Source organism: Bactrocera neohumeralis, unplaced genomic scaffold (assembly GCF_024586455.1).
Source record: "Bactrocera neohumeralis isolate Rockhampton unplaced genomic scaffold, APGP_CSIRO_Bneo_wtdbg2-racon-allhic-juicebox.fasta_v2 cluster11, whole genome shotgun sequence".
Taxonomy (NCBI): Eukaryota; Metazoa; Arthropoda; class Insecta; order Diptera; family Tephritidae; genus Bactrocera; species Bactrocera neohumeralis.
In genome coordinates, this window is record NW_026089624.1 from 14865138 (window position 1) to 14893110 (window position 27973).

At 33.3% G+C, this 27973-nt stretch overlaps 3 protein-coding genes across 3 annotated transcripts in view; 1 reads left to right on the plus strand and 2 right to left on the minus strand.

Annotated features, from left to right (window-relative positions):
• Positions 1-1704: 1704 nt before the first annotated feature.
• Positions 1705-27973, minus strand: part of LOC126766083 (zinc finger protein 2) — a 366591-nt gene continuing 340322 nt past the window's right edge. The window contains exon 15 of the mRNA XM_050483803.1: positions 1705-1743. Within this exon, the coding sequence (XP_050339760.1) occupies positions 1715-1743 (29 nt within the window). The 3' untranslated portion in view covers positions 1705-1714. The remainder of the gene's footprint in view (positions 1744-27973) is intronic.
• On the plus strand, positions 20949-21988 carry LOC126766194 (uncharacterized). The gene is made up of 2 exons (XM_050484091.1): positions 20949-21103; positions 21165-21988. Exons 1-2 carry the CDS (start codon positions 21079-21081, stop codon positions 21662-21664), a joined length of 525 nt encoding a protein of 174 aa, XP_050340048.1. The 5' UTR covers positions 20949-21078; the 3' UTR covers positions 21665-21988.
• On the minus strand, positions 21995-23394 carry LOC126766144 (uncharacterized). Its single transcript, XM_050484009.1, has 3 exons — positions 23313-23394; positions 23175-23235; positions 21995-23106 (listed from the first exon to the last, which is right to left on the minus strand). Exons 1-3 carry the CDS (start codon positions 23337-23339, stop codon positions 21995-21997), a joined length of 1200 nt encoding a protein of 399 aa, XP_050339966.1. The 5' UTR covers positions 23340-23394.

Below are 27973 nucleotides of genomic sequence, written 5' to 3' on the forward strand. Positions count from 1 at the left end.
TGTTAAAAGCCCAGTTCATTTAAAAACTATTCCCGATTCATTTCATACTTGTACACATTTTGACACATAAAATGCAATATTTGTTTACGGTAAGGGTGTATCCACTTAAATCGGGGAACATTTTGGAAAAATTACAGTTTTTCGCTTCAAATGGCTTCCAAAAATTTTTAAATGAAAAAAATATTATCAGAGAACGATGGGGAAGATTTGATTATGACTCTGGCTAATTTTTTTCTTTTTATTTCGAAAACTTCCAGCCGAGTTATTGGGTGAATAAGCAAAGTGTTTTTTTTTTTTCACAAAACGTTCTTATGGAAGAACTATTACTGGCTTATGCTTCAATATTTGTGCATGAAAAATTACCCTATATTGTCAAAAAGTGTGCTCAATAATGTACTAAAGCAACAAATAAAGTTATGGAGTTGAATTCTGCACAAAATCTATGAAAATATTGTCTATTGTGAGAATATTAGTATTTTACCTCATTTTAATGTATGCATTTAATTTTTCATCGAATATGAATTTGTTTATATACCCGTAGTTTTTTGGTTCATATTTAATTTTATTATTTCTTTACTTTAGTTGGCACATATGAATGTCTGAATATATATTATGATATATGCTTGTATGTATGTATGTTGGCGACATTATTTAATCGTTCTCTTATTTTTACGCTGGTTGCTTGCTGTCTGGTAATAAATATAAGCATGTTTGAATTCAAATGTGCTAAAATACTTTTTAAGTAAATGGTTTGTAATGCTGGTACTTTATTATACTTCGCAAGGTTCATGGAGATAAGTTTTACAGGATGTAGTTTACTATATATTGTATAATTAACTTAAGCAATATATTCGACCATTGTTTCATTATATTTTCAAATAAATATCTTCTTTAATAGTTACAAGTTACAAATTTAAATTGTTTAATTTAACTGACCACTCTGCGTTGTTGGTTTTTGCGTAATTGATTACCTTTCAACATTACGAGTACAAGACATTTAAATTAGCCAGATCTTCAGCTTTAATTTAATAAAGGAATAAACATAGGCAAAATAGTATGTAGCACACTAAAATGCTAGGAACTTTGTTGCATATTTTTCTAAAATTATTTTATGTTAGTTTTCGTTTATTTTCACTAAAATTTTATCCTTTTTAATTTATTGTAATACACCTATCATCTTTAGACGCGTAAAATATGTATGTTTATTTCTTTTCGTTTTGGTTATGACTGATTGAGACCCCAGCGTGTTAATTACACAACACTCAAAATATTGTAATATATTCTCATTCATATTTTTCTATTGAAGCACACTTGATTGTGTCACTCTTTTTACGCTTCCATATCAATGTATGTTTTTCTTACTTTTATTTATTTATATTCGCATTAATAAGCGAAAATTATTGCGTAACTGCAACTAACATAAATTTTGTGTGTATATCAGCCGCTTTATATTGAATAATGTAATATTTTCTTCTTTATAAATCGAGGTGTTAGATTTTAAATTACGTTACTAATGTTACTTTATTTTATTTTTTTTTTAAATTTTTTTTTTTAAATAGGAACTATGTGTATCTGTCTTTTAGTATAAGTTTGTTTGTTATCATAAAACATGTTGCGAGAATGTTTTGTATTTATCACTTTGATTGGCAGATTTCTTTTAACCGATTTTCATTATATGAACATATTTTTATTTTTAGTCATCTTAGCCGTCCAATTATTCGAGAACGTCACTTGAGAAATTATCTGTAAACAATATAAAAAAAAAACACATGAGAATAAATGTAGTCTAAGACTAGTTCACATAATTATGTGCATAAACTTAAAAAAATCAAAAACAAGTAAAAAAAGCTAAGCTCCGGTGTAACTGAACATTTTATATTCTACAACTTGCAAGGATCAGAGCCAGAGGAATATAAACATATTCAGTTGTTGACAAAACTACATATTAAAAATGTTTTCGTTTAATGGCGTTTGAGTGCGTGTCGGCTCCCGCCGATATGCACTACCAACCCTCCTTGGGTGCCAAAGAACATGTGTACCAAGGTTTCTCAAGATATCTCAATTTTTTACAGCGTGCACAGCGGATTTCTACCGGTCGCTTTATCCTGGTCATTTATACAATACAATACAAAATACCTTCCGATATTTTTTGGCTGTAATTAAAAAAAAATTAAAAACTTTGATTCTACTTGTGGATAAAATTTAAATTTAATTTGTATAGAATAATTTTATGTATAAATATATGAAATTGAAAAACTGAATGAATTAAATACGTTTAAGAAAACAATAATGTGTATGGCTTGCCTTTTAATTTCTCCAACATTGTAAGGTATATGGTCATCAGGTTCAATAGAATCTTCTGTACTGGTTGACGGAGACAAGAAACCAATCGCAGCATAATATGGAAGCGCCAAAGAGTGACACAATCAAAGTGTGCTTCAATAGAAAATATGAATGAGAATATATTACAATATTTTGAGTGTTGTGTAATTAACACGCTGGGGTCTCAATCAGTCATAACCAAAACGAAAAGAAACAAACATACATATTTTACCCGCGTCTAAGATGATAGGTGTATTACAATAAATTAAAAGGATAAAATTTTAGTGAAAATAAACGAAAACTAACATAAAATAAATTTTCGAAAAATATGCAACAAAGTTCCTAGCATTTTAGTGTGCTACATACTATTTTGCCTATGTTTATTCCTTTATTAAATTAAAGCTGAAGATCTGGCTAATTTAAATGTCTTGTACTCGTAATGTTGAAAGGTAATCAATTACGCAAAAACCAACAACGCAGAGTGGTCAGTTAAATTAAACAATTTAAATTTGTAACTTGTAACTATTAAAGAAGATATTTATTTGAAAATATAATGAAACAATGGTCGAATATATTGCTTAAGTTAATTATACAATATATAGTAAACTACATCCTGTAAAACTTATCTCCATGAACGCCCTTGCGAAGTATAATAAAGTACCAGCATTACAAACCATTACTTAAAAGTATTTTAGCACATTTGAATTCAAACATGCTTATATTTATTACCAGACAGCAAGCAACCAGCGTAAAAATAAGAGAACGATTAAATAATGTCGCCAACATACATACATACAAGCATATATCCTTAATATATATATTCAGACATTCATATGTGCCAACTAAAAGTAAAGAAATAATAAAATTAAATATGAACCAAAAAACTACGGTATATAAACAAATTCATATTCGATGAAAATTAAATGCATACATTAAAATGAGGAAAATACTAATATTCTCACAATAGACAATATTTTTCGCATAGATTTGTACGAATTCAACTCCATAACTTTGTTGTTGCTTTAGTACATTATTGAGCACACTTTTGACAATATAGGGTAATTTTTTCATGCACAAATATTGAAGCATAAGCCAGTAATAGTTCTTCCCGCAGAACGTTTTGTGAAAAAAAAACACTTTGCGCTGTTCACAATAACTCGGCTGGAAGTTTTTCGAAAATAAAAAACTAAGAAAAATTAGCCAAGTCATAATCAAATCTTCCCCCCATCGTTCTCTGATAATATTTTTTTTTTTCATTTAAAAATTTTTGGAGGCCATTTGAAGCGAAAACTGTAATTTTCCACCAAAATGTTCCCCGATTTAGTGGATACACCCTTACCGTAAACAAATATTGCATTTTATGTGTCAAAATGTGTACAAAGTATGAAATGAATCGGTCAAGTAGTTTTGTAATGACAGTGAACATGGGCTTTGAACAATAAAAAAAATTATGAAAAAAAAAATGTATCCTATATTGCCAAAAGCGTGCTCAATAATGAACCAAAGGACCAAATAACATTCGTAAAAGAAAGTCCTTTTTTTTACCATGAAATCCGAACCCCTCCCTTAATGCTCGCGCGAGAACCCATTCGCTGAATAATTTGTTTTCTAGGTTGGTATGACTGCCAGTGACATCTGTTCCAAATTTCTAAACAAAATAAACATTTGTGTTTAGTATACGAGACCATGTGAGTAAGAAGCAAGCGAATTTTCAAAAGGACTTTTTTTGTGACTTTCGTATTTCCTATACTTGTTCGGTAGCTAAATAGATGGCTTTTGTCAGCTGTTTCGTTCGAGAAAATGCCTTGTGGCTGTTGACCGGCAGCCGATACATCTATGTATGTATTCTGTGCGTAATTCGATGTGAGATTGTTCCCTTAATTGCTGTCTGGCTATCGACGCATATATTTGTTCTTTTTATGTTGTTTCCTGCGATGTTAACTAGAGAATACCGGGTTGGAGTAGAGCATTGTTTTGGGCTTCAGAAAGAAAGACTTGAACCTTAAGCAGCTAAGCTTGCCTAACAAAAAAAACATAAATTATGCTGCGATTGGTTTCTTGTCTCCGTCAACCAGTACAGAAGATTCTATTGAACCTGATGACCATATACCTTACAATGTTGGAGAAATTAAAAGGCAAGCCATACACATTATTGTTTTCTTAAACGTATTTAATTCATTCAGTTTTTCAATTTCATATATTTATACATAAAATTATTCTATACAAATTAAATTTAAATTTTATCCACAAGTAGAATCAAAGTTTTTCATATTTTTTTAATTACAGCCAAAAAATATCGGAAGTTATTTTGTATTGTATTGTATAAATGACCAGGATAAAGAGATCGGTAGAAATCCGCTGTGCAAGCTGTAAAAAATTGAGATATCTTGAGAAACCTTGGTACACATGTTCTTTGGCACCCAAGGAGGGTTGGTAGTGCATATCGGCGGGAGCCGACCACTGCCACGCACTCAAAACGCCATTAAACGAAAACATTTTTTAATATGTAGTTTTGTCAACAACTGAATATGTTTATATTCCTCTGGCTCTGATCCTTGCAAGTTGTAAGAATATAAAATGTTCGGTTACACCGGAGCTTAGCTTTTTTTACTTGTTTTTGATTTTTTTTAAGTTTATGCACATAATTATGTGAACTAGTCTTAGACTACATTTATTCTCATGTGTTTTTTTTATATTGTTTACAGATAATTTCTCAAGTGACGTTCTCGAATAATTGGACGGCTAAGATGACTAAAAATAAAAAATATGTTCATATAATGAAAATCGGTTAAAAGAGAAATCTGCCAATCAAAGTGATAAATACAAAACATTCTCGCAACATGTTTTATGATAACAAACAAACTTATACTAAAAGACAGATACACATAGTTCCTATTTAAAAAAAAAAATTTAAAAAAAAAATAAAATAAAGTAACATTAGTAACGTAATTTAAAATCTAACACCTCGATTTATAAAGAAGAAAATATTACATTATTCAATATAAAGCGGCTGATATACACACAAAATTTATGTTAGTTGCAGTTACGCAATAATTTTCGCTTATTAATGCGAATATAAATAAATAAAAGTAAGAAAAACATACATTGATATGGAAGCGCCAAAGAGTGACACAATCAAAGTGTGCTTCAATAGAAAATATGAATGAGAATATATTACAATATTTTGAGTGTTGTGTAATTAACACGCTGGGGTCTCAATCAGTCATAACCAAAACGAAAAGAAACAAACATACATATTTTACCCGCGTCTAAGATGATAGGTGTATTACAATAAATTAAAAGGATAAAATTTTAGTGAAAATAAACGAAAACTAACATAAAATAAATTTTCGAAAAATATGCAACAAAGTTCCTAGCATTTTAGTGTGCTACATACTATTTTGCCTATGTTTATTCCTTTATTAAATTAAAGCTGAAGATCTGGCTAATTTAAATGTCTTGTACTCGTAATATTGAAAGGTAATCAATTACGCAAAAACCAACAACGCAGAGTGGTCAGTTAAATTAAACAATTTAAATTTGTAACTTGTAACTATTAAAGAAGATATTTATTTGAAAATATAATGAAACAATGGTCGAATATATTGCTTAAGTTAATTATACAATATATAGTAAACTACATCCTGTAAAACTTATCTCCATGAACGCCCTTGCGAAGTATAATAAAGTACCAGCATTACAAACCATTACTTAAAAGTATTTTAGCACATTTGAATTCAAACATGCTTATATTTATTACCAGACAGCAAGCAACCAGCGTAAAAATAAGAGAACGATTAAATAATGTCGCCAACATACATACATACAAGCATATATCCTTAATATATATATTCAGACATTCATATGTGCCAACTAAAAGTAAAGAAATAATAAAATTAAATATGAACCAAAAAACTACGGTATATAAACAAATTCATATTCGATGAAAATTAAATGCATACATTAAAATGAGGTAAAATACTAATATTCTCACAATAGACAATATTTTTCGCATAGATTTGTACGAATTCAACTCCATAACTTTGTTGTTGCTTTAGTACATTATTGAGCACACTTTTGACAATATAGGGTAATTTTTTCATGCACAAATATTGAAGCATAAGCCAGTAATAGTTCTTCCCGCAGAACGTTTTGTGAAAAAAAAACACTTTGCGCTGTTCACAATAACTCGGCTGGAAGTTTTTCGAAAATAAAAAACTAAGAAAAATTAGCCAAGTCATAATCAAATCTCCCCCCCATCGTTCTCTGATAATATTTTTTTTTTCATTTAAAAATTTTTGGAGGCCATTTGAAGCGAAAACTGTAATTTTCCACCAAAATGTTCCCCGATTTAGTGGATACACCCTTACCGTAAACAAATATTGCATTTTATGTGTCAAAATGTGTACAAAGTATGAAATGAATCGGTCAAGTAGTTTTGTAATGACAGTGAACATGGGCTTTGAACAATAAAAAAAATTATGAAAAAAAATGTATCCTATATTGCCAAAAGCGTGCTCAATAATGAACAAAAGGTCCAAATAAAATTCGTAAAAGAAAGTCCTTTTTTTTACCATGAAATCCGAACCCCTCCCTTAATGCTCGCGCGAGAACCCATTCGCTGAATAATTTGTTTTCTAGGTTGGTATGACTGCCAGTGACATCTGTTCCAAATTTCTAAACAAAATAAACATTTGTGTTTAGTATACGAGACCATGTGAGTAAGAAGCAAGCGAATTTTCAAAAGGACTTTTTTTGTGACTTTCGTATTTCCTATACTTGTTCGGTAGCTAAATAGATGGCTTTTGTCAGCTGTTTCGTTCGAGAAAATGCCTTGTGGCTGTTGACCGGCAGCCGATACATCTATGTATGTATTCTGTGCGTAATTCGATGTGAGATTGTTCCCTTAATTGCTGTCTGGCTATCGACGCATATATTTGTTCTTTTTATGTTGTTTCCTGCGATGTTAACTAGAGAATACCGGGTTGGAGTAGAGCATTGTTTTGGGCTTCAGAAAGAAAGACTTGAACCTTAAGCAGCTAAGCTTGCCTAACAAAAAAAACATAAATTATGCTGCGATTGGTTTCTTGTCTCCGTCAACCAGTACAGAAGATTCTATTGAACCTGATGACCATATACCTTACAATGTTGGAGAAATTAAAAGGCAAGCCATACACATTATTGTTTTCTTAAACTTATTTAATTCATTCAGTTTTTCAATTTCATATATTTATACATAAAATTATTCTATACAAATTAAATGGTTATTTTAATTAAATCATTTAGTTCAAGCTAAACTTGAAGCAGATTACGCTTTGATTGATAGAAGATAGCAAGCAGAAATTAAAATAGAGGAATTGGAATTAAAAATTTTAAAATACAAAGATAAATTAATTACTGTTGAGAGGAATACTTATATTTTGTCTCAATTTCGAACTTTTGTAAGCGTTCCTCCTTTTCTATTCGAAGTTTTTTCAATCTTTTGTCTTTTTCCATTGACATTCGCAAGTCGCTTGCTTTTTTAAAGAAAGCTTCTTTGCAAGAGTGTAGCAGGTGCATCTCTATACATTTTGTTTGTGTATAAGCAAAAATATGCTCATTTGCAACAGATTCTGAATTGCCCTAATGTATTTTATTGTTCACTTCTTCTTCTTAATGGGCGTAGACACCGCCTACGCGATCATAGCCGAGTTAATAACAACGCGCCAGTAGTTTCTTCTTTTCGCTACGTGGCGCCTATTAGATATTCCAAACAAAGCCAGGTCCCTCTCCACTTGGTCCTTCCAACGGAGTGGAGGATGGAGTCATATGCAGAAGTTCACGCAAGGGAGGAAAGTTCTCTGATCGCCATTCACTTGGGAGTGGCCATTCACGATTTTTTTACATATGACTCAAGCAGCTCACGACTTCCGGTCTTTGACCAAGTATCCTCTGGGTAGCCTAAGAACATCCGTTTGAACACGAGCTAAAGTGAGAAGGCGAAACATCCCCTGCATAGGGTTGTGCAATGGGTTTGGGACCCGCCACGTAAAAAAACACTCCAATGAAAACACAACAACAGCCTCGGATAAGAGACCCCCTTTTGATGACGACCATTTTATTGTTCACGGTTCCTTTAAATATGATATAGCCGAAAAATTGATTTTTCAGGCTATTATCCAGTTACTAAACTTAGATCTTAATGCATTTTGAGAGGACTTACTTTGAAGTAAATCACAAAAAGGTATTTTTGTAAAGACTAGAAATTGTTTCGACAATTTTTAAAAGTCCGATATATCGGCTCGATATAGTGCATTTTTATAACAAATACTCTTAAAATCCCAATCGTTGCACACCGAAATTTTCCAATCTTCAATATTTTTCACATTCCATTTATAGTTCTGCTCATTTAACTTGTTCTTCGCCTAGTTTTTGCAATATGACCGAATATATTTTATTTATTAATAGCTTATGTTATGTTATACTGGCCGGTTAAAAAATATATTTTGTTAATATTCTCAAGTTTTTCAATTAATATAATTTTTGTTACTTTTTTATAATCGTCTGTTCCAGTATATAAGAATTACTGTATATATAGGGTATGAATATTTATATTCACGTAAAGAAATTGAATTTAATTAGAAAAAATAACTAAGCAACGGTTTTCTGGAAGATTTTATATATAATATTTACTAGTGTAAGCTCGCGGCTCCGCTCGCTCTTTATTATAATTAACAACATTGGCAATCTAAAATTTTTTTTACTATTGGTTGTACAGTTTATTTCAGACTGACTGATAAATTCTAATGTACACATACATATATATAAGAGAAACTTATTGCTCTCAGGCAACGGGATTTTACAGTTACGAATATTGCGTTGTATATAAGTACATATGTATGTAAATGTCTCCTTCTCAACGCAATATGTCATTAGACAATTAAAAGTTAACATTTTTCATTTTAATATATACCCATCATGTTAATACGTTTCTTATGCTTAATTTTCAAAGGTTCTTGGTCAAGACATCAGATATCATATTTTCAGTTGAAACATACTTTATTTCAATTACATTGTCTTTGACCATTTGCCTGACATGATGATACTTAATATCTATATGCTTACTGCGCGCATGGTACTTCGAATCTTTTGCTAAATATTGCGCACTTTGGTTGTCGCTGAATATTTTTGTTGCATGACCATCACTCAAACCCATCTCGTTCATGAGTTTGCGGATATACGCCGCTTCTTTAGCAGCCGTTGACAAAGCTATGTACTCCGCTTCAGTGCTGCTTAAGGCCACGACGCCCTGTTTCTTCGATTCCCATGAGATCACTGCTCCTGCTGCAAGAAATGACCAGCCGCTATACGATTTTCGATCTATGCAATCTCCAGCCCAATCGGCATCAACATAACATTCGATGGGTTTTCCAGTTCGTTGGTAGTGCAGACCCAGCTCAGCAGTGCTCTTAAGGTATCGCAAAACTTGCTTGGCACCCACTTCATGTTCCTTATGAGGATTTGCATTACGTTGTGAAAGCTTCGTAACAGAATGTAAAATATCTGGCCGGGTTGTTATGGCTAGATACATCAGCGAACCTATCAGGGATTGATAGCTTAACTGGTTCGCTCGCGGACACTCATCATTGTCAGACTTAACCTGGAATCCTGCGCTCAACGGAATGACATTCGGCTTGCAGTCACTCAGACCATACTCGTGTAATAGATTCCCAATATATTGTTTGTGACCAACAGAAACGTTGCCAGTTACTCCTTCTCTTTCTATTTCCATACCAAGGAAATGCTTCAGCTGACCGCCATCGACTACATCGAATTCGTTTGCTATTGACGCCTTCACTTTGTTGAGTACTTTCATAGATGTGCTGGCAACAATCAAGTCGTCAACATAGACAATGACCATGCTGAAGTCCGTGCTACTACGGAGTGTATTCAGACACGGTTCACTAGCACGGCTTTAGGCCGTATAAAGATTTCTGAAGCTTGAGCACACTCCCAGGATCTTCTTTGTCTTCAAATCCCTCGGGTTGTCTAATGTACACCACATCTCGCACTTCACTGTTGAGGTAAGCAGATGACACATCTATTTGGTGCATATACATACCTTTCTCAACCGCTATGGCAATTGCTAGACGTATTGTTGAATACCGTGCCACAGGAGAGATCGTTTCAGTATAGTTGACACCGAATCTCTGGCCACAGCCGTTGGCCACTAGACGAGACTTAAAACGAGCGATGTTGCCATGCTTGTCACGCTTTACTGCAAAAACCCATTTACAACCGATCGCCTTTTCGCCCTCAGGAAGAACCACCAATGACCACGTTTTATTGGCCTTTAGGCTGTCCATCTCCATCTGCATCGATGCCTTCCACTGACTGGCATGATCAGAACTTAAGGCCGAAGTTACTGTTTCTGGTACTGCCACATCGTCTGTTGTCATAACATTCAAAATGTTACACTGCTTGCTTGGACGCCCTGGATTTCCTGTACGGATCAGCTTTGGTCGCCCAGGACCCCTCTTGATGGTTGACTCATCTTCATTGTCTTCTTCAGACAAAACTCCATCAGACGCATCGCAGTCGGCATCAGCATTTTCCACGTTTTCGACTTGTGTGACACATGCCGACTCTGACACCAGGTTGACCAGCGGCACCTCACACATAATCGCCGATTCATTACGATTTACACTGCCATCTGCAAAGAATCTTTCAAGAAAAATTACGTCACGTGCTACTGTTACCTTTCCTGCAGACCGTTGCAGACTCTGAGTAGCCAACCATCACACGTGCCTCGCCTTTCGGGAGAAACTTCCTGCTATGAAGAACTATAGCTTTGATCCCGAATTCTCTCAGATGGTTCACTGTTGGCTTTTTGCCGGACCACGACTCGAATGCTGTCATGTCCTTTAAAGCAGATGTTTCCGAACGGTTTCTTAGGTATGCAGCCGTGTTAATAGCTTCTGCCCAGAAGCCCTCATCCAGACCAGCGTGTAGAATCATACTGCGCGCCATCTCAACCAATGTTCTGTTCGCGCGCTCAGCTACACCATTTTGTTGAGGTGTGTGCGGTACAGTAAGCTGTCTTTTAATGCCATTGCTCGCCAGGAGCAGGCCAAACGCGCCACTCAAATACTCCCGACCGTTGTCGCTTCTCAGACACTTTATTTTTTTTCCAGTCTGCTTCTCAGCGAACGCCTTAAACACTTTAAATTTTTCCAAAACTTCGTCGCGAGATTTCAAGAAACTTACATACGTGTATCGCGATTTATCATCGATGAATGTTACAAAATACCGCGCTCCTCCTTGTGAGGATTTATTCATTGGTCCACAAATGTCTGTATGCACCAGATCCAATACGTCTTTCGAGCGATTTTTAGTTTTTTTTGGAAATGGTTTTACGCATATTTTACACTTTGCACAGGTTTCACATAGTATATGATCAGTTAAATCACTGTAAACTTTTGATGTTTCTAAACCATGCACCAGTTTTTTATTAATCATTTTGTTTAGACTACCAAAGTTCAAATGTCCAAACCTATTGTGCCATTTCATTATATCAGTCAGATCAGACTGTGCACCAAAACACTTATTGTCGTTTGTCTCTAACAAAAACAAATCTTGCCGCTCTTTAGCCATTAAAATTACTTCACCGTCTTGATTTTGAATGCTCACACTTTCATGTTCAAACTTAACACTGAACCCCTTCTGTATTATTTTTGCTACAGATATGAAATTGCATTGAAGGTTCTGCACATATAAAACGTTTACCAAATCAACTGTACTTTCACGCCAATTCAACCGCATTGTACCGCGACCACTTGCTACAATATAATTGTTTCCAGCTAACACTATTTTCTCAGTATGCGGTTCGAATTTTATGAAACATGATTTATCACAACACAAATGTGCCGTTGCACCACTGTCCAAGCACCAAACGTTTTTTGCAAAGCTACCGTTAGAACACGCAAACACTGAGTACGACTTTTTTCGGTCTTTGTCGTCATTCTCATTTTCGTCGTTTTTGACGCTATCGTGTTTTTCGCTAACTTTTGTTTGGCAATTCGTTGAAATGTGTCCACGGCGACCACACGACCAACAACTTACGTTTTTTCGTTTTCGTTGTCCATCTTTTACATACTGTTTATTTTCGCTTCGCAAAGAGAACATTTTTTGCTCTTTTTGTTGTTCTCTTTGCTCCTTACGCCTTTCACTCTCTTCGAGCAATTTAATTTTTAACGCACTTAATGCCGGCAAGGAATCACGCGATTCCATTGCTATCACGAAATTATCAATGGCGTCGCTCAAGCTTGACAACAACAGTATACACAAACACTCTTCGGGCAATGAAAAACCAATTTCACACAAATTTTCAATCAGATCTGTGAATTTCTCTAAATGCTTAGACATATGTATTTTCAGATTCTGACGATTTTATATGCAATAACTGTCTTAACAATGTATCGCGGCGTGTAGGTCCCTTACTCATATGTATTTCTTTTAACCTTTCCCACGCACTAGCTGACGTTTGGCAATTTTTTACATTATTTATTTGTGAAGGCTTAATGCACAGCATAATACAGGCTAATGCTTTTTCATCTTTTGCATCAAACACAGTATCTTCTTCGTTTTTTACGATACGACCGCAAACTACGCCCCATAACTCTGCATGTATGAGCACACTTTTCATCTGTACGACCCACGCGCTGTAATTGGTGTCGTCCAGCTTTTCAATAGAGTGCATAACGGAATTCATTTCGCCTTCTAACACGAAATTTCACTTAATAACTTTAAGTTCTTAGTTTTTTAGTTTTTTTCGTTTCATTTTGCTCGAGCGTAACAAAAACTGAAAATTTATTTTTTGCAAATCAAAATTAACGCTTAACACCGCACACAAAATCTTATACGCAAACTTTTTCACTTGTACTAAGTATATTCAAATGTTTTTGCCACACGATTTTTTCAAGGCTAGCCTGGGCCCATAACGTATTGGTTGTACAGTTTATTTCAGACTGATAAATTCTAATGTATACATATATATAAGAGAAACTTATTGCTCGCAGGTAACGGGATTTTACAGTTACGAATATTGCGTTGTATAAATTAAGTTTTTATTTTATCGATTTAATTTTTAAAAACAAGCGGACTCACGTCCGCGGTCTTTCTTTATTAAATGCTGTCTAAAAACTAAATTCAAATTATTTCTTAAGTCTAATTTAAACCTATGCCTGTACCTGGTCACGTTGCCAACAGTTGCGGCGTCAGCAGTTGAACGGACGCGCGAGTTAAAGAAAAATAAGTCAACGAACTGCGAGTCAGAATAATATATCTTTATTCATTTAACTCCGAAACTTAAATTAAAAATATTTCTAACTGCTTAGCCTATTTATAGTAGTGAGTAAACAAATATTTTATATCCGCTATCCTTACAATTTGTTGTTTGCTTAGTCGGACCATTTAACGGTCGCTCTTTGGTTTTCATTACTGCTATGACAACAACAACATTAGCTACAGACATTTGTCAGGTGATTTGGCGGTAGTCCTGATCGCCGATGAATGTTATTTTATTACAGCATTGTTGCTGCATATGTTGCTGACAAACAAATGTCTTCATTGTTTGTTGTTGCATTATTTTGTATTACATTTTAACATCTCATTTGTTTACAAGTTATTGGTTTTCGTCTAGCTGTGCATGTACATATATGTATGTTTATATTTAAGTAATTATGTGTAAGTATATGACAAGTATGTTTGTAAAATATATAAGTATTTATATATATATGTATATATATGTATGTATGTACTTGTATGTACATATAACTCCCCCAGGGCTGCTTAAAGAACTACCCCATATTCTTTTTCTTTATTTATACATATATATTTTTTTTAAGCTAAGTTTACTAACTATTTTGATTACATATTAATTCATGTATTTTTATTTTCGTTTAAGCTTAAAATAAAGAACAATTTGAAAATTATATCCGTATGTAAATAGCTTAATCTATCTAATATTTAAATGATATTGGTGTAAGTGAATGGAAAGTAAAAGATTTGTAAGTTTTTCATATTAAAAATGTATTTTTTTTTTTTCAATTATGTACATATATGTATGTGTACGAAAATTTTTGTTTATTTAATCTTGATCCATGTCTCCTGCTAGTGCTATTATGCTTGAATTGTCATCAACAATAGAGTCGTTAGTATCTCGACTTTCATTTTTTGAATGTTTGGAAGGCCTTTTATATTAGATAAATGGACGTTGCTTAGTGGGTTTATTCTAAAGTAAGGTTGGTCTTTGTGCCGCACTCTTTTATAATTTTTAATTGGACCTATTTCTCTACCTTCCTTATAGTCTTCTCTGGCTTTATTTCTTTTATTTATTACTCTTTGTTTTACTTTATTTATATTATCATGCAAGATTTTTGGATCAATATTATTTTGAGCCATTCTTGGGGAATATTTTATAGTGGAATGGAATCGGTCATTGTAATTACCCATGGCAAGCTGCATCCGCATTTCGGTTGAGAGACTTGGGTCATCAATTCCCGTTAGCTTTTCTAACAGGGTTGAGTGCAGCCTCTCAATGTCCGCGTTACCGGTATGGCTGTTAGGCTTCGTTAAATGGACCTCAATACCTTCCTTTTTAAAATACTCAATAAGTTGTTCAGCCCTAAACTCATTGTCCATTATAACTTTACTGGGTTTACCAAATTTCGCGAATTGTTCTACTATAATCGCTTTCTTTGAGCGCCAATTTCGATCAGTAATGGTGTAAGCTGAAGCGAATTTTGTAAGCTTATCAATAAACGTAACAAACGATAACTTTTTAAAATGGAATATATCTATATGGATAATTTGATTTTTTTTTGTTGGCGTTTCAGTAAAATGAAATAGAGGTCTAATCGGTTTTCTTCAATATTTAATTTGTTGACATTTTTCGCAATTATTAATAATAAGTTGTATTTGTTCTTTTAATTTTGGAAAATAAATTTTGTTTTTTAACGTATGATATGTCTCATTGATACCACTGTGCATAGACTCATTGTTATGGTATAAGGCTATTTGTTTGTGAAGTATTTCTTCATTTTCTATTTCAGTTACTCTGTGGGTACATTTAACAAAATTGATTTTATTATCATGTGAAAACATAGAAATTAATATTTGTTGTATTTTATGATAATCTTTATCTGATACTTCAGAAAAAATTCCTATTTTACCCATTTTAATATTATTCTTCAAAATATTTCTAATGATTGTTTCATTTTCAAGTGGATTTATTTGAATTATTTTTCTTTTATGCACTACTTTTACTTCAAATGAAGGACTAAATGTTAATATTATTTGAATTTTGTATTTATTTACTATTTCCTCTTTTATAATAATATGCTCTAAAAGCTCTTCTGCTGCTGAATGAATAGTTTCTGACATTTCGAAATTCGATTCATTACAATTATTTTCGTTTATTTTTGGAGAATTTTCTAAACGACTTAGAAAGTCTGCCACCTTATTTTCTTTGCCATTTAAATACTCAATTTCGTAATTAAATTCTTGTAGCTTTAAAAGCCATCGTTGATGACGAGGGGAACATTCTTTGCCTTTATATTTATTATTAAGATATTTTATAGGACAATGGTCTGTAACAATGCGAAATTTTTTTCCATATATATATGGCCTGAGGTAAGTAACAGCATAAATAATTGCAAGGAATTCCTTATCCGTTGTACTATAATTTTGTTCATGATTATTAAGGGTCCTGGATATGTAACATACCGGATGTCCTTGTTGGGATAAAACTGCCCCAATCGCATAATCACTAGCATCAGTTGTTATAACAAATTCCTTGTCATATTCGGGATATTTTAAAATAGGATGAGAAGATATTAATGCTTTAAGATTCTCAAAACTTGCTATATATTGTGGATCATTTATATTAATTTTATAATCCTTTTTCAAATACTTTATCATTAGATACGCAATGTTTGAATAATCCTTAATAAATTTACGGTAATAACCCGTTATACCTAGAAATCCTTTTAATTGCTTTTCAGTTTTTGGAATCTGTAAGTTTTGTATTATTTCGATTTTGTTTGGATTTGGTTTTATTCCATTTGCCGTTAAGATATGACCTAAAAAAGGAGTTTCTTTTTGAAGAAAACTACACTTTTCGGGTTGGATTTTTAAATTATGCTCTTGTAATTTGGAAAAAATTTTCTGTAAGGATATTTCATGCTCTTCTAGAGAGGTGGAAAATATAAGGATGTCATCCAGGTATACCACACAGATTTTATTAATATATTCTCTCAGAACTTCATTAATTAATCTCTGAAACGTCGCAGGGGCGTTTTTGAGACCAAATGGCATTCTAACGTACTCATACAATCCAGATGGTGCTACAAATGCTGTTTTCTCAATATCCTTTTCTGCCATTAATATCTGGTGGTAACCCTTTGCTAAATCCAGGGTGCTGAAGTATTGCGCTTTACCTAATTTATCTAAAATACTGTCGATATTAGGCAAAGGATACTTATCATCAATAGTAAGTTGATTTAGCCTCCTATAATCCACTACAATTCTATACTTTTGAATACCAGACTTATCTTTCTTTTTTGGTACAACTATAATAGAAGAGCTGTACTTGCTTCTGCTCTTCCTTATGATCCCTTGTTTTTCCATATCATTAATTTGTTTCCTAACTTCCTCTTCGTGTTTTGGTGGTAATCTATAAACTCTTGAGTTAATTTGTTGATTACTAATAGTCCTTATTTCATGAACAATTGAATTTGTATTAGTTAAACTATCACCTTCTCTATATATTAATTTACTAAATTTTTTCAAAAGTTTATTAATTACTTGTTTTTCTTGTTTATTCAAGTGACTTAAATCTATAGTTTGGTCTTCACTAATTTCCATAACTTCTCCATAATTTTGCATTATTTTTGATAAAAAAGGAAGACGTATATTATTAACTAATTTAATTTCGAAATTTTCTACATCTATACTTTTTACGTTCTTTACTATCCAATCCATACCTAATATTAAATCAAATGGTTTATTAAATTGCAACATTATCCATTTCATTCTAGCATTTTGTGGAGCACTAAACTCATTTGGACATGGTGTAATTACCTTTTTACTAGGATTACTGACCAAGCCATTAATTGTATTTAATATAGTTTTTTATTTTTCATTAATTGTAGGTAAATCAAATTTATTAAAACTGCTTTCCTTAAGTATGCTTAAAGTTGATCCTGTGTCTACTAGTGCTATCCATTGTTTATTAAATAAAGTAATTTTTATATATATTTTTGTAAAATCCGAGGCTAATTTAAAAAAAAAATTTCTTCTGTATCGTTTCTTTCTTCTTCAGTATGACTTACTGTATCTACTTCCATTGGAATAACTGATTGCCTGGTTTGCTGTGTATTATTATAGCTATTATTATTACGTCTATTGGAACTGCCAGGATTTGGCCTTTGACTATTTAATTGATTAGAAAATGAAGATTGATTGGTAAAATTTCCGCTATTACCCCTACAAAGGTTATTATTAGTGACTACATTTTGGTTAGAAGGTCTACTGTTACTATTTTGATCCCTAAAACTACTGGTATTATTTTGTTGATAGTTTGGTTCGCTGTTAAATTGATTTTGAAGTTTATTGCTTGAATAGTTTTTTGAATTATTCTTTATTAAAAAAAAAGTATTTAAATTTCCTTCATCCATTCCTATGAATTCATGAATGGTAGCCTCAGCACTGGCTAAACTAATTATATTTCTAATAGCATATGCAAATGTTCCAGAAGCTAACTGTTTAATCCTTTGGATTAACATTCCGGAAAAAATTTCCCTCATCGTTACACCATTATCATCAAATGCACAAAATTCCGTTATATCATTTATAATGGCTTTCACTTTTTTGCTTAAATCTAAAATAGAACTTACTCTAAGTAACGTTATATCCCTAGTTAACTGCATCTGGTCCTTTGATGATTTGAAGTGCTGCTTCAACTTCTTCTTGCAAGTATCCCAGTCTGCTGGTCTGTCCAGTTGCAAATAATTTTTGGCATCTCCTTGTATTTTCAAGTCGAACACAATTTGAAAAGTTAATTCTTTCTGTGACTCATAATCCACCATAACCCGATCAACTGAGTTAATAAATGCAGGTAGCATTTTCGATTCACCATTGAAAGGGGGTAAATATTTTAAATCCCTTTCAATTTTATTTCTTAAGGATGTTGGTTGCTGCGCCGCTGATTGGGCCAAAAGCCTCGTGATCGCACTAAGGCATTGAGCCATGGTAGCGTTATCTGGCAAATTTTCATCAGCCATTGTTAAATTATTTATTTTTGTACTACGTTGTAAAAAATTCAAATAGTTTTTGTAGATTTTAAAGTTTTTTTTTTTTTTTTTTTTTTTTTTTTTTTTTTTTTTTTTTTTTGATTCAAAAACCAAGAAGTCACTACTTTCAGAGTTCACAATACTTTCAAGAGCAATATACTTGCTCAAAAACTTTTTGCCTTCACTTTGTTAAAGGTTCACCGTGGTAAAAAGTATTTCGGTTGATTCACTAGTTTTATAAACTTTATAATATGAATTTAACTTGCTTAAAGTTTTTGAACTCGCACAGTTTCTTATATTTTTCTTTTTTTTTTATTAGTAAATGTTCACTGTCTGTGTTGTTTCTGCAGCAAAAAATGCCTTTGCTTTCAACACTTTTTATTTGTTTAATTGTTTAAATTTTTTTTTATAAAATTAACTTTTTATTGCCTGCGTTGTTTCTGCGGTATAAATTTTAAACACCTTCGTTTTCAACACTTTTAGGCTATAGCAGTAACCGACTGCGCCAGTTAAAGAAAAATAAGTCAACGAACTGCGAGTCAGAATAATATATCTTTATTCATTTAACTCCGAAACTTAAATTAAAAATATTTCTAACTACTTAGCCTATTTATAGTAGTGAGTAAACAAATATTTTATATCCGCTATCCTTACAATTTGTTGTTTGCTTAGTCGGACCATTTAACGGTCGCTCTTTGGTTTTCATTACTGCTATGACAACAACAACATTAGCTACAGACATTTGTCAGGTGATTTGGCGGTAGTCCTGATCGCCGATGAATGTTATTTTATTACAGCATTGTTGCTGCATATGTTGCTGACAAACAAATGTCTTCATTGTTTGTTGTTGCATTATTTTGTATTACATTTTAACATCTCATTTGTTTACAAGTTATTGGTTTTCGTCTAGCTGTGCATGTACATATATGTATGTTTATATTTAAGTAATTATGTGTAAGTATATGACAAGTATGTTTGTAAAATATATAAGTATTTATATATATATGTATATATATGTATGTATGTACTTGTATGTACATATAACTCGCGTGTGGAGTCACTAACTGATATTGCTGATGCAGTGTCAGCAATTGGGTGGTTTAAAGTTTCCAGCTATTGACCAACGGTGGGAATTAGCTGACGGTGTGAACCACTGTGTTAACTCCTCCCCTCTTAAATATGATCGTCCTCGATCATCAGTAGAAATGTAAATCGTTAAATTTAATATAATTTTGAATATCTTTGGTATCTTCTAGAGGGGGAACTTGCCTCGTATTTGTTTTTGTTGACTCTTTTTCTATATACTTGATTTCAATTTTTTTCCTTCGTAATAGGGTGAAAATGATAATGGTAGTAATTAAAGCTACCGATGTCAAGCTGCCAATGGATAGTGTAGCTTTCCTGAGAAAGTTGATTCGTTTGATGTTAGTGAGATGCAATTCCTTTAGAGCTCCCAAGGATAATAACTCGATGCGTTCCTTTTCTAATGGCGCTGGTTGTAGAATTGCGGGAATAGCTTCAATTGGTTTCGCTTCGTTATTTCTAAATAACTGATTGTTGATTTTAATTGTTGAGTTATAGAATATTACAACATGTGTCCCATTTATTGCTTGAATTGTCTCATCAGCTTCTATTTTTCCGTTGAATTGGTTCAGCAGTATTACTCCTGGTTTTATTTCCTCTATTATTGGTACGTGATTCGCGTTCGTTATGGTACATGTGGAATTTTGGCTGTTTACTATTCTATTTATATATTCTTCATTACTTAAATTAACTAAATTTACTTCTTTGCAAATTTATAAGTCATTAAAGTTTTCACATTCACTTTTAATTCCAAACAGAGTGGTTTTTCCTTTAATAATTTCATTGTAGTCAGTTTTAATTACAGTATTATTTTCCTTTTTTACAGGTCTTATAGTTACTCTCTTAAATGTTTCATATATATTGTATTCACAGTTTATGGGAAATTTCATATGTGGCAACTTTGCCCGATATTTGACATTTAAACTGTGAACGCACAATTAGTGTTTTTGTTTCCTGGTAAAGTGGCAACTTTGATCAGCTGACTATTCGCGTTTAGAAAAAATGGAAAGCAACACAGAAATACAGAAGGTAAACGCAATTCGCAATATTTTTAAATATAAATATGAAAATATTCTGCCTATAATTGTTCTATTGCAGGTTGTACATAAGCGTGTTCGAAAGGCTCCCTACAGAAAGTGGACCGACAACGAAAATGAAAGTTTAATCAACTTTTGAGGGACAATAGCCACTAGAGAAACCAACGGCCCAACATTATTATAAAAGATTTTTAAACCAAACTGGCAGCGACTTGCATTGGACTCTGGTGCGTTGCAAGGTAAAAAACTTAAGATTGCAGTACACCAAGGCCAAGTCCTGGCAAAATACAACGGGAAGTGGCACCATGGATAATTGTGACACTACCAAAAGTAGGTTCTACACATCATAAATTTTTAAATGTATATATCCTAAAATACACTTCATTTTTAGACGCGATCGTAAGGATGTGTCCCCGGTACGATGACTTAGAAGACATTTTTGGCTATAGGGAGCTCACTTCAAACTGCCTTGTATTGGATACCGAGGACATTGCATGTACTGGTTCACCAGAAGTTGCCACGTCCTCTGATATAATCGTCGAGGAAATCGTGGCATTACCCGAGCCTCTGGTCACCCCTTCTACGTCAAAGGCTGTCCGAAAGGGTATATATTCGCGTACAGCCCTATCAGACGTTCTCGATGTACACTCCAGCTTATTGGATGCAAAAAAAGACAGAATCGAGAAGGAATTTAACATGAGGGAAAATGAATTAATCCTAAAAGAGCAACAATTGTTGTTTGATAAAGAAAAATTTGAAAAAGAGTTGGTAGAAAAAAAAGCTGACAGGGAAATTCAAGTTATGGAAATTCAAATGAGGGAGAGAATAGCTATGAAAGAATTGGAAATGAAAGAAAGAATTGAAATGGAAAAAATGAAAATAATGCAATAAAAATGTCGCAGGCCTAAGTATTTTCTTCCATATAGAAAATAAATCGCGTTATATGAAGAAAACATGTATAACACCTTCATTAGAAAAATATTAAACATCTTTTATTTCAATAAAATTTAATAGGCTATTGAACTGCATACCAAAAAGGCTAAAAATGTCGACTAAAAAGTTGAATATTTCGATGAAAATTTGTAAAGTTTAGATTTCTATACGAAACTAATTCAATTTAAATAACTGAAGCCTGTGTTGATAAAAACCTCTTTTGCAAACGAATAGCAATGGAGGAATTAAAAATTAAAAAATAAAACTATACATATATACTACATAAAATTAAATAATTATATCTTTATTGTTTACAAAATGTGATAGAGCTTTTCTTAGGTCGTCGTGTTCATAAATTTCTTGTGGGAAGTCTGTTTCTTCTTGGCTTTCTAAACTAGGATTTTCGTCTAAGTTAAATTGTAGCAGCATGTTGTGAAGGATACAACATGCCAAAATCCATCTACAACAATTTTTATAATTAGTTTCGTTCGTTAATCGGAACCGTAGTTCTTTTAAACTGCAAAATTTTTCTTTTAATTTCCCAAAACAATTTTCTACACGTACTCTATATTTAGAGAAATATTGATTGAATGCATCTCTCATTTCTTTTGACTGCTCAGTACTGTTTTGTCGAAAAGGTGTAATAAGATGTTGGCTTAGCGGATATGCCGAATCGCCAGCAATCCATTCCCGATGACAGAAATAATTTTGTGGGTTTTTACCTATTGCAGATTCGGCAAAAATTTTAGCATCATGCACGCTTCCTCGGTATCCTATTGTCGCTTGTCTAATTCTTAGTGAATAGTCACATACTACTTGCATTTTTATGGCATACTGTTTTTTGCGAGAGAAGTATAGTTCGTGATCTTTTGAAGGCGACTCTGCTAATCTGATTTCAGTACCGTCAACATAGCCAATACATCCTGGAAGCTCTTTCATTGTTTTTGTGACAATCTTTCGCCTTTCTTCTCTAGATGGCCAACATAAAAATGTAGATTTTAAATTAATCAATGCGGTAATAACCCGCTCTGTCACTTTGGTAACTGTTCCGCCATCGCCTATTCCGAACAATGTTGCAATCTTTCTAATAGAGGCACTCTCTCCACTTGATCCCAGACGAAAAAGTGTTATCTTTAGTTGAAGATCGATTGGTAATTGTGGAACAAAATTTTTGTTTTGGAAAACAGGGTCTTGCTTGATTAAGGATAATATATAGTTGAACTCAAAGAATTCTATGCGCAACATTTGTCGCATGCGGCCACTATCAAATCTGGGAAGAACATTATTGACCCATTGCGAAGACTTTGGTATACCCAAATGGGTACTTCTCCGATTAGCTATAATAAGCGCTGCATCAATGGCAAATTTTATTAGGATATCGTCATCCTCTTCGTCACTGCCTTTAACAAAATTGTAAAAAATAACTTCGGTAGGTAATTTTATGTAATTAGTATATATATCTATATACTAGAATCATTAGCGGTTATGTCCAGTATACATTTGTAGCTGAGTGCGTTCAATATATTTTGCTTTCCATTTAAATGAGACATTTTTATTCAAGAATTAAAAATTAATTTGCTATAAAAATATTGCGAATTGCGTTTACCTTCTGTATTTCTGTGTTGCTTTCCATTTTTTCTAAACGCGAATAGTCAGCTGATCAAAGTTGCCACTTTACCAGGAAACAAAAACACGAAGTAAAGTAGAGTAATTTTGACTAAGACTGTTATTTCGAACTTGTATAGGAAACAACAACAAACAAAGTTACCACGTGGTAAAATGTTTTGAAGTTAACAGATGGCAAAATTAACACATCAGATAATATAGAACTGTGAACACCCTAATAATGTTAGTGGAATTTTTAGCATATATAAAATTATTGTATCGTTACTTAATACATTTATTTTCGAAAATTTTAATGCTTCTTCAGCGTTTTTAAAAGGCATTTGTTCCTCTTTAAGTTTCTTAATTGAAATTTTGATTTCGTCATTGCTTAAAATTATTGAATTTATTATATTCCTTTTTGCTCATTGAATGGCATATTTTATATTGATTAATTCTTCTTTGATTAATCTTATTCTATTTTGCAGATTTATCATAACTTCTGTGATTGTATCTTCATCTTTTTTTATAGTATTTAACATTTTATTAACATTATTCGTTATATTGTTTATGCGTTTTTCATATAAATTGTTAATTATTAATTGATTGTTATTATTTTGGTTAAGATTATTCAAATTCTCATTTATAATATTAAGATCATTATGATCAGGGGATCCAGCAATATATTTCCATGCCGTTTCTAGTATGTCAATTGATCTTCTTCTTTTGTTATTTTCTATGGGTTTAAGGGTGTTAAGGATTTCAAAGGTTTGGGTGGTTTCATGTTTGAGTATAGGATAAAGGAAATTATCTTTAGGAATTTTAGTTATTATTTCGTCATAAGTTTCTGTTAGGAATTGTTCGTAACGGTCCAGGTCAATGATGTGTATCAGTCTTAGTGTACCGTCCTGTATTTTTGCGTTGTCTATCATATCTATGCTCACGACATATGGAACATTGTTTAACTGTTTTTTCGATTTTAGAATGCATGCTTGGAAAGTAAAATTTCTGTAATATTTGTGTTTTGTTTTCGCGACTATTTCTGTGTGCTCTCTGATGTTCTTTAATGATTATTTCTTCCTGTTCTGTCTCTGACACGATGTCTTGAAGTAGGGTTTGTGTGAATCTAATTTTGATATTTGCAAAGTGAAGTGGATATACTTCCTGAATTTTTCCCATTAAGCTTTCTGTAGTATATAAACCGTTAAGTAATGCTGGGTCAAGGTGTTGTTTAAATATGTCTATAATGTCCTGTGTCGAATATTCTCGTTTTGTAATTGTATGTCCATGGAAACAGGGAAATGGTATTTCAAACGTATAGTTATCTATGTCACCGATAAAGATGAATAGTTGATTTTTGAAGGCATTTATAGGTGTTTCAGTAGCTGGGATGAGCTGATGTGCGGAACTTTCGTCGCTATGGTCAGTAGTCGTTAGGGCGTTAACGTCAGTCTGTGGAGGTCTCGATAGTGCGTCGGCTAAAACGTTTGTCTTTCCTGGTTTGTATTTCATTTCGTAATTGTACTCTTCGAGGATGCATTTCCATCTTTTCATTTTTCCGTTATAATTCTTATTACTTAATGCATAGGTTAGAGGTTGGTGGTCTGTGAAAATGATTACTTTGGGTGAACCATACAAATAACTTCTGAAACTATTAAGTGCCCATATTATTGCCAGCATTTCTTTTTCATTTGCGGCGTAATTTTCTTCGGCTTTACTTAGTGAACGGGATATGAATGCTATGGGTTTGCCTGATTGTTCTAAAACTGCTCCGAGAGCATAATTAGATGCATCAGTGGTGAGGTGAAAATCTTTATTAAAGTCAGGATATGCTAGGACTACTTCCTTTGAAACGAGTGAGGATTTTATTTTATTGAGGGCTTCTAGTGCTGCGCTATTGAGAGTTATCTGCTTTTTACAGGATGCATTTTTTGAAATGCGTCCATCCTCCCCTCTTAAGAGCGAAGTAAGGGGCTTTGCTAATTTAGCATAATCCCTTATGAAGCGGCGGTAGTAGCCGGAAAGGCCAAGGAAAGATCTTAAGTCTTTCAAAGTTTTCGGACTTGGGAAATTTTGTATAGCTTCTACTTTTGAAGGATTGGTTTTTACACCACTTGTTGAAATAATAAAGCCTTAGAATTCGACTTCATTTCGGAAGAATTCGCATTTGTCCAGTTGAACTTTCATATTTGCTTCTTTCAGAGTGCGAAATATTTGTTCAATATTTTGGAGATGGCTTTCTTCATCTTCGCCGAAAACTATTATGTCATCAATGTATGTAGACATAGCAAATTTTACCTATATAGTTTCTTAGAATATCATCTAAGGCTCTTTGAAATATAGAAGGAGCGTTTTTCAGCCCGAATGGGAGTCGTGTAAACTCATATTTGCCATTATTGACAGAAAATGCTGTTTTTTCAATGTCGGATTCTTTTAAAGGAATTTGGTGGAATCCACTTTTTAAATCCAATACAGAAAAATATTTATTATTTCCTAATTGCGCAATAATTTCATTTATTTCGGGTATGGGGTATTTGTCGGAAATGGTAACATTATTTAATTTTCTGTAATCGATTACGAGTCTAAATTTCTTTTCGCCGGAGGCGTCTAATTTTTTTGGAACAACCCAAACTGGTGAGTTGTATGGAGAACGTGATGGTCTTATTATGCAATCTTTGAGTAAGGTTTGGATTTCCTTGGTGACGAATTCTCTCATGCCAATAGGGTATGGGTAGTATCTGGTGTAAACGGGTGTATCTGAAGAAGTCCTGATTTCGCCTACTACGGTAGTAGTGCAGGTTAGTTTTTTATTTGGATCAGAAAATAACTGAGAATATTTGTTTGCAATTTTGAATGAGGAATTTCTGAGAAGGTGTCATATGTTCTGTCCTTACGTCAATACTGTTTACTGTAGAAGAAAGCTTCTGTTTTTTTCTTATTTCTTTACCGTTACCGAATTTAATTATGTCATCGCGAATGTTTATAGTTGCATTGAGGCGTTTGAGGCTATCGTTTCCGATAATACCAACAAAAGATTTCAGTCCTGGTAGGATAAAAAATTTCAAATTCGAGTTATCTATTTGAGCTAGATTAATTATTGTATGATGGGTAATTTGAATCTTTCCTGCTGTGGAATTTGCAAAAAAAGCTTTTTCATTAGGAATTGGTTTTGCTACAAGTTGTGGTTGTATGTAATTTTTGCTTGATCCTGTATCTATAAGTATTTTTAAAAAATTTCCGTTCTTCGTTCTAAATTCTATATAAGGCAACGAAGAACTTTTCATCCTAAAAAATTAATATCTATGTAGTCGGGTTGGCTATTCTCTTGAACTAGTTGTTCGATTTGTTCGTTGTTTAACATTGCTTCGTATTCTTCCTTTGTCGATGTCAAGATTTGTTCGTCATGGTGGTCATATGTGGCTTGTTGGTCATATAGATCTTCTCTACCGGTTTCTATATGGAAGTTCCTTTGTTGTTTGAAAGGCACTTGTGGAGGGCAATTTGACGGTCGTTTCCAAGCTTGGTTATTGGGTGCATTTCTATTCATATAGTTAACCGCTTTTGTCTGTAGGGAATGGTCTACATCCATTGGCTCCGGACGCGGAAGTCCGAAAGGACGTGGGGGTTGTGGCCTAGCGGGATGTTGATATGTGTGCTGAAAGTTTGGAGAATTGCTATAGTTAAAATTTGGTTGTTGCCGTTGCTGAGGCACGTAGTTCGGTTTAGATAAATATGGCTTAGGAATGTAAGCCAATTGTGGGTAAAATTCGTTGGTGGCCTTTTTAGGCGGAAGAGGTGGGCGAAAATCCTGAGTTTTTCTAACGTGGGAATTATTATTGATCGCGTAATGCGAACGAAATTTCTGGTTTTCTAACTTAAGACATAAGTGAAGAGCTTGAGGGAGGTCTACGGGTTCTCTCATGCCAAGGAGCCTTGGCAAATCGCCATTCAGTCCTCGAATAAAAGTGTCAAGGGCTTTGTCACGATAAGTTCGTGTGAGTAAATGCATGGATTCAGCACCGATTTCCATGCAACCAAGTTTATTAAGAATGAGAGATAGGTGCGAATATACCCTTTGGTAAAATTCCTGAATAGTATGGCTACCCTGAAATAATGACGTCATTTGGTACTCTAAGGTACCTACGTCCCTTTTATCGGCGTAATGGAGAGTAAGGCATTTTGAATTAGCCTTCCATTCTAAAGGTGTGTTATATGATTCGAGGGCAATGTCTGCGTTGCCCACGATTTTGTTTCTTACTACGTTAAGGATACCGTAGTATTTTGGCGATCCTCTTTGAGGTTCGTATATTTCCAAAATTCTGTCTACGCTTTTCTTCCAGGAACTGAATTCGCCTGGATTCCCAGAGAATTCACGAAGACATCTTACCACATCAGGGATTTTGTCTAGGTCGTTTATGTTATTTGTCAGTGTAGGGTCTATAGTCACGTCACTTAAGTTTGCAAAGTTTGCGTTTGGATTAAGTGCAGCTTGGACTATGTTTCGTCCTTCTTGTCTTAAAATGTTTGTGACCACACCACTTATAATATTGGTTAATTGCTCCAAATTCATTTCGCCAGAATTTGGAACAGGATAGGATGTTTGGGTATTGCCTGCGGTGGGTGCGTTTAGCACAGCAGGTCGTATGGGTCGTATAGGGTTGGTTG

What these genes read in the sequence shown, in the direction of transcription:
- LOC126766194 (XM_050484091.1), top strand. Translation starts at nt 21,079, where the DNA reads ATGGATAATTGTGACACTACCAAAA. An exon ending in TAATTGTGACACTACCAAAA is followed by an intron (nt 21,104 to 21,164) that starts GTAGGTTCTACA and finishes CTTCATTTTTAG; the next exon opens with ACGCGATCGTAAGGATGTGT.
- LOC126766144 (XM_050484009.1), bottom strand. Translation starts at nt 23,339, where the DNA reads ATGGAAAGCAACACAGAAATACAGAAG. An exon ending in GCAACACAGAAATACAGAAG is followed by an intron (nt 23,236 to 23,312) that starts GTAAACGCAATT and finishes TTAAATGGAAAG; the next exon opens with CAAAATATATTGAACGCACT. An exon ending in CATAACCGCTAATGATTCTA is followed by an intron (nt 23,107 to 23,174) that starts GTATATAGATAT and finishes ATTTTGTTAAAG; the next exon opens with GCAGTGACGAAGAGGATGAC.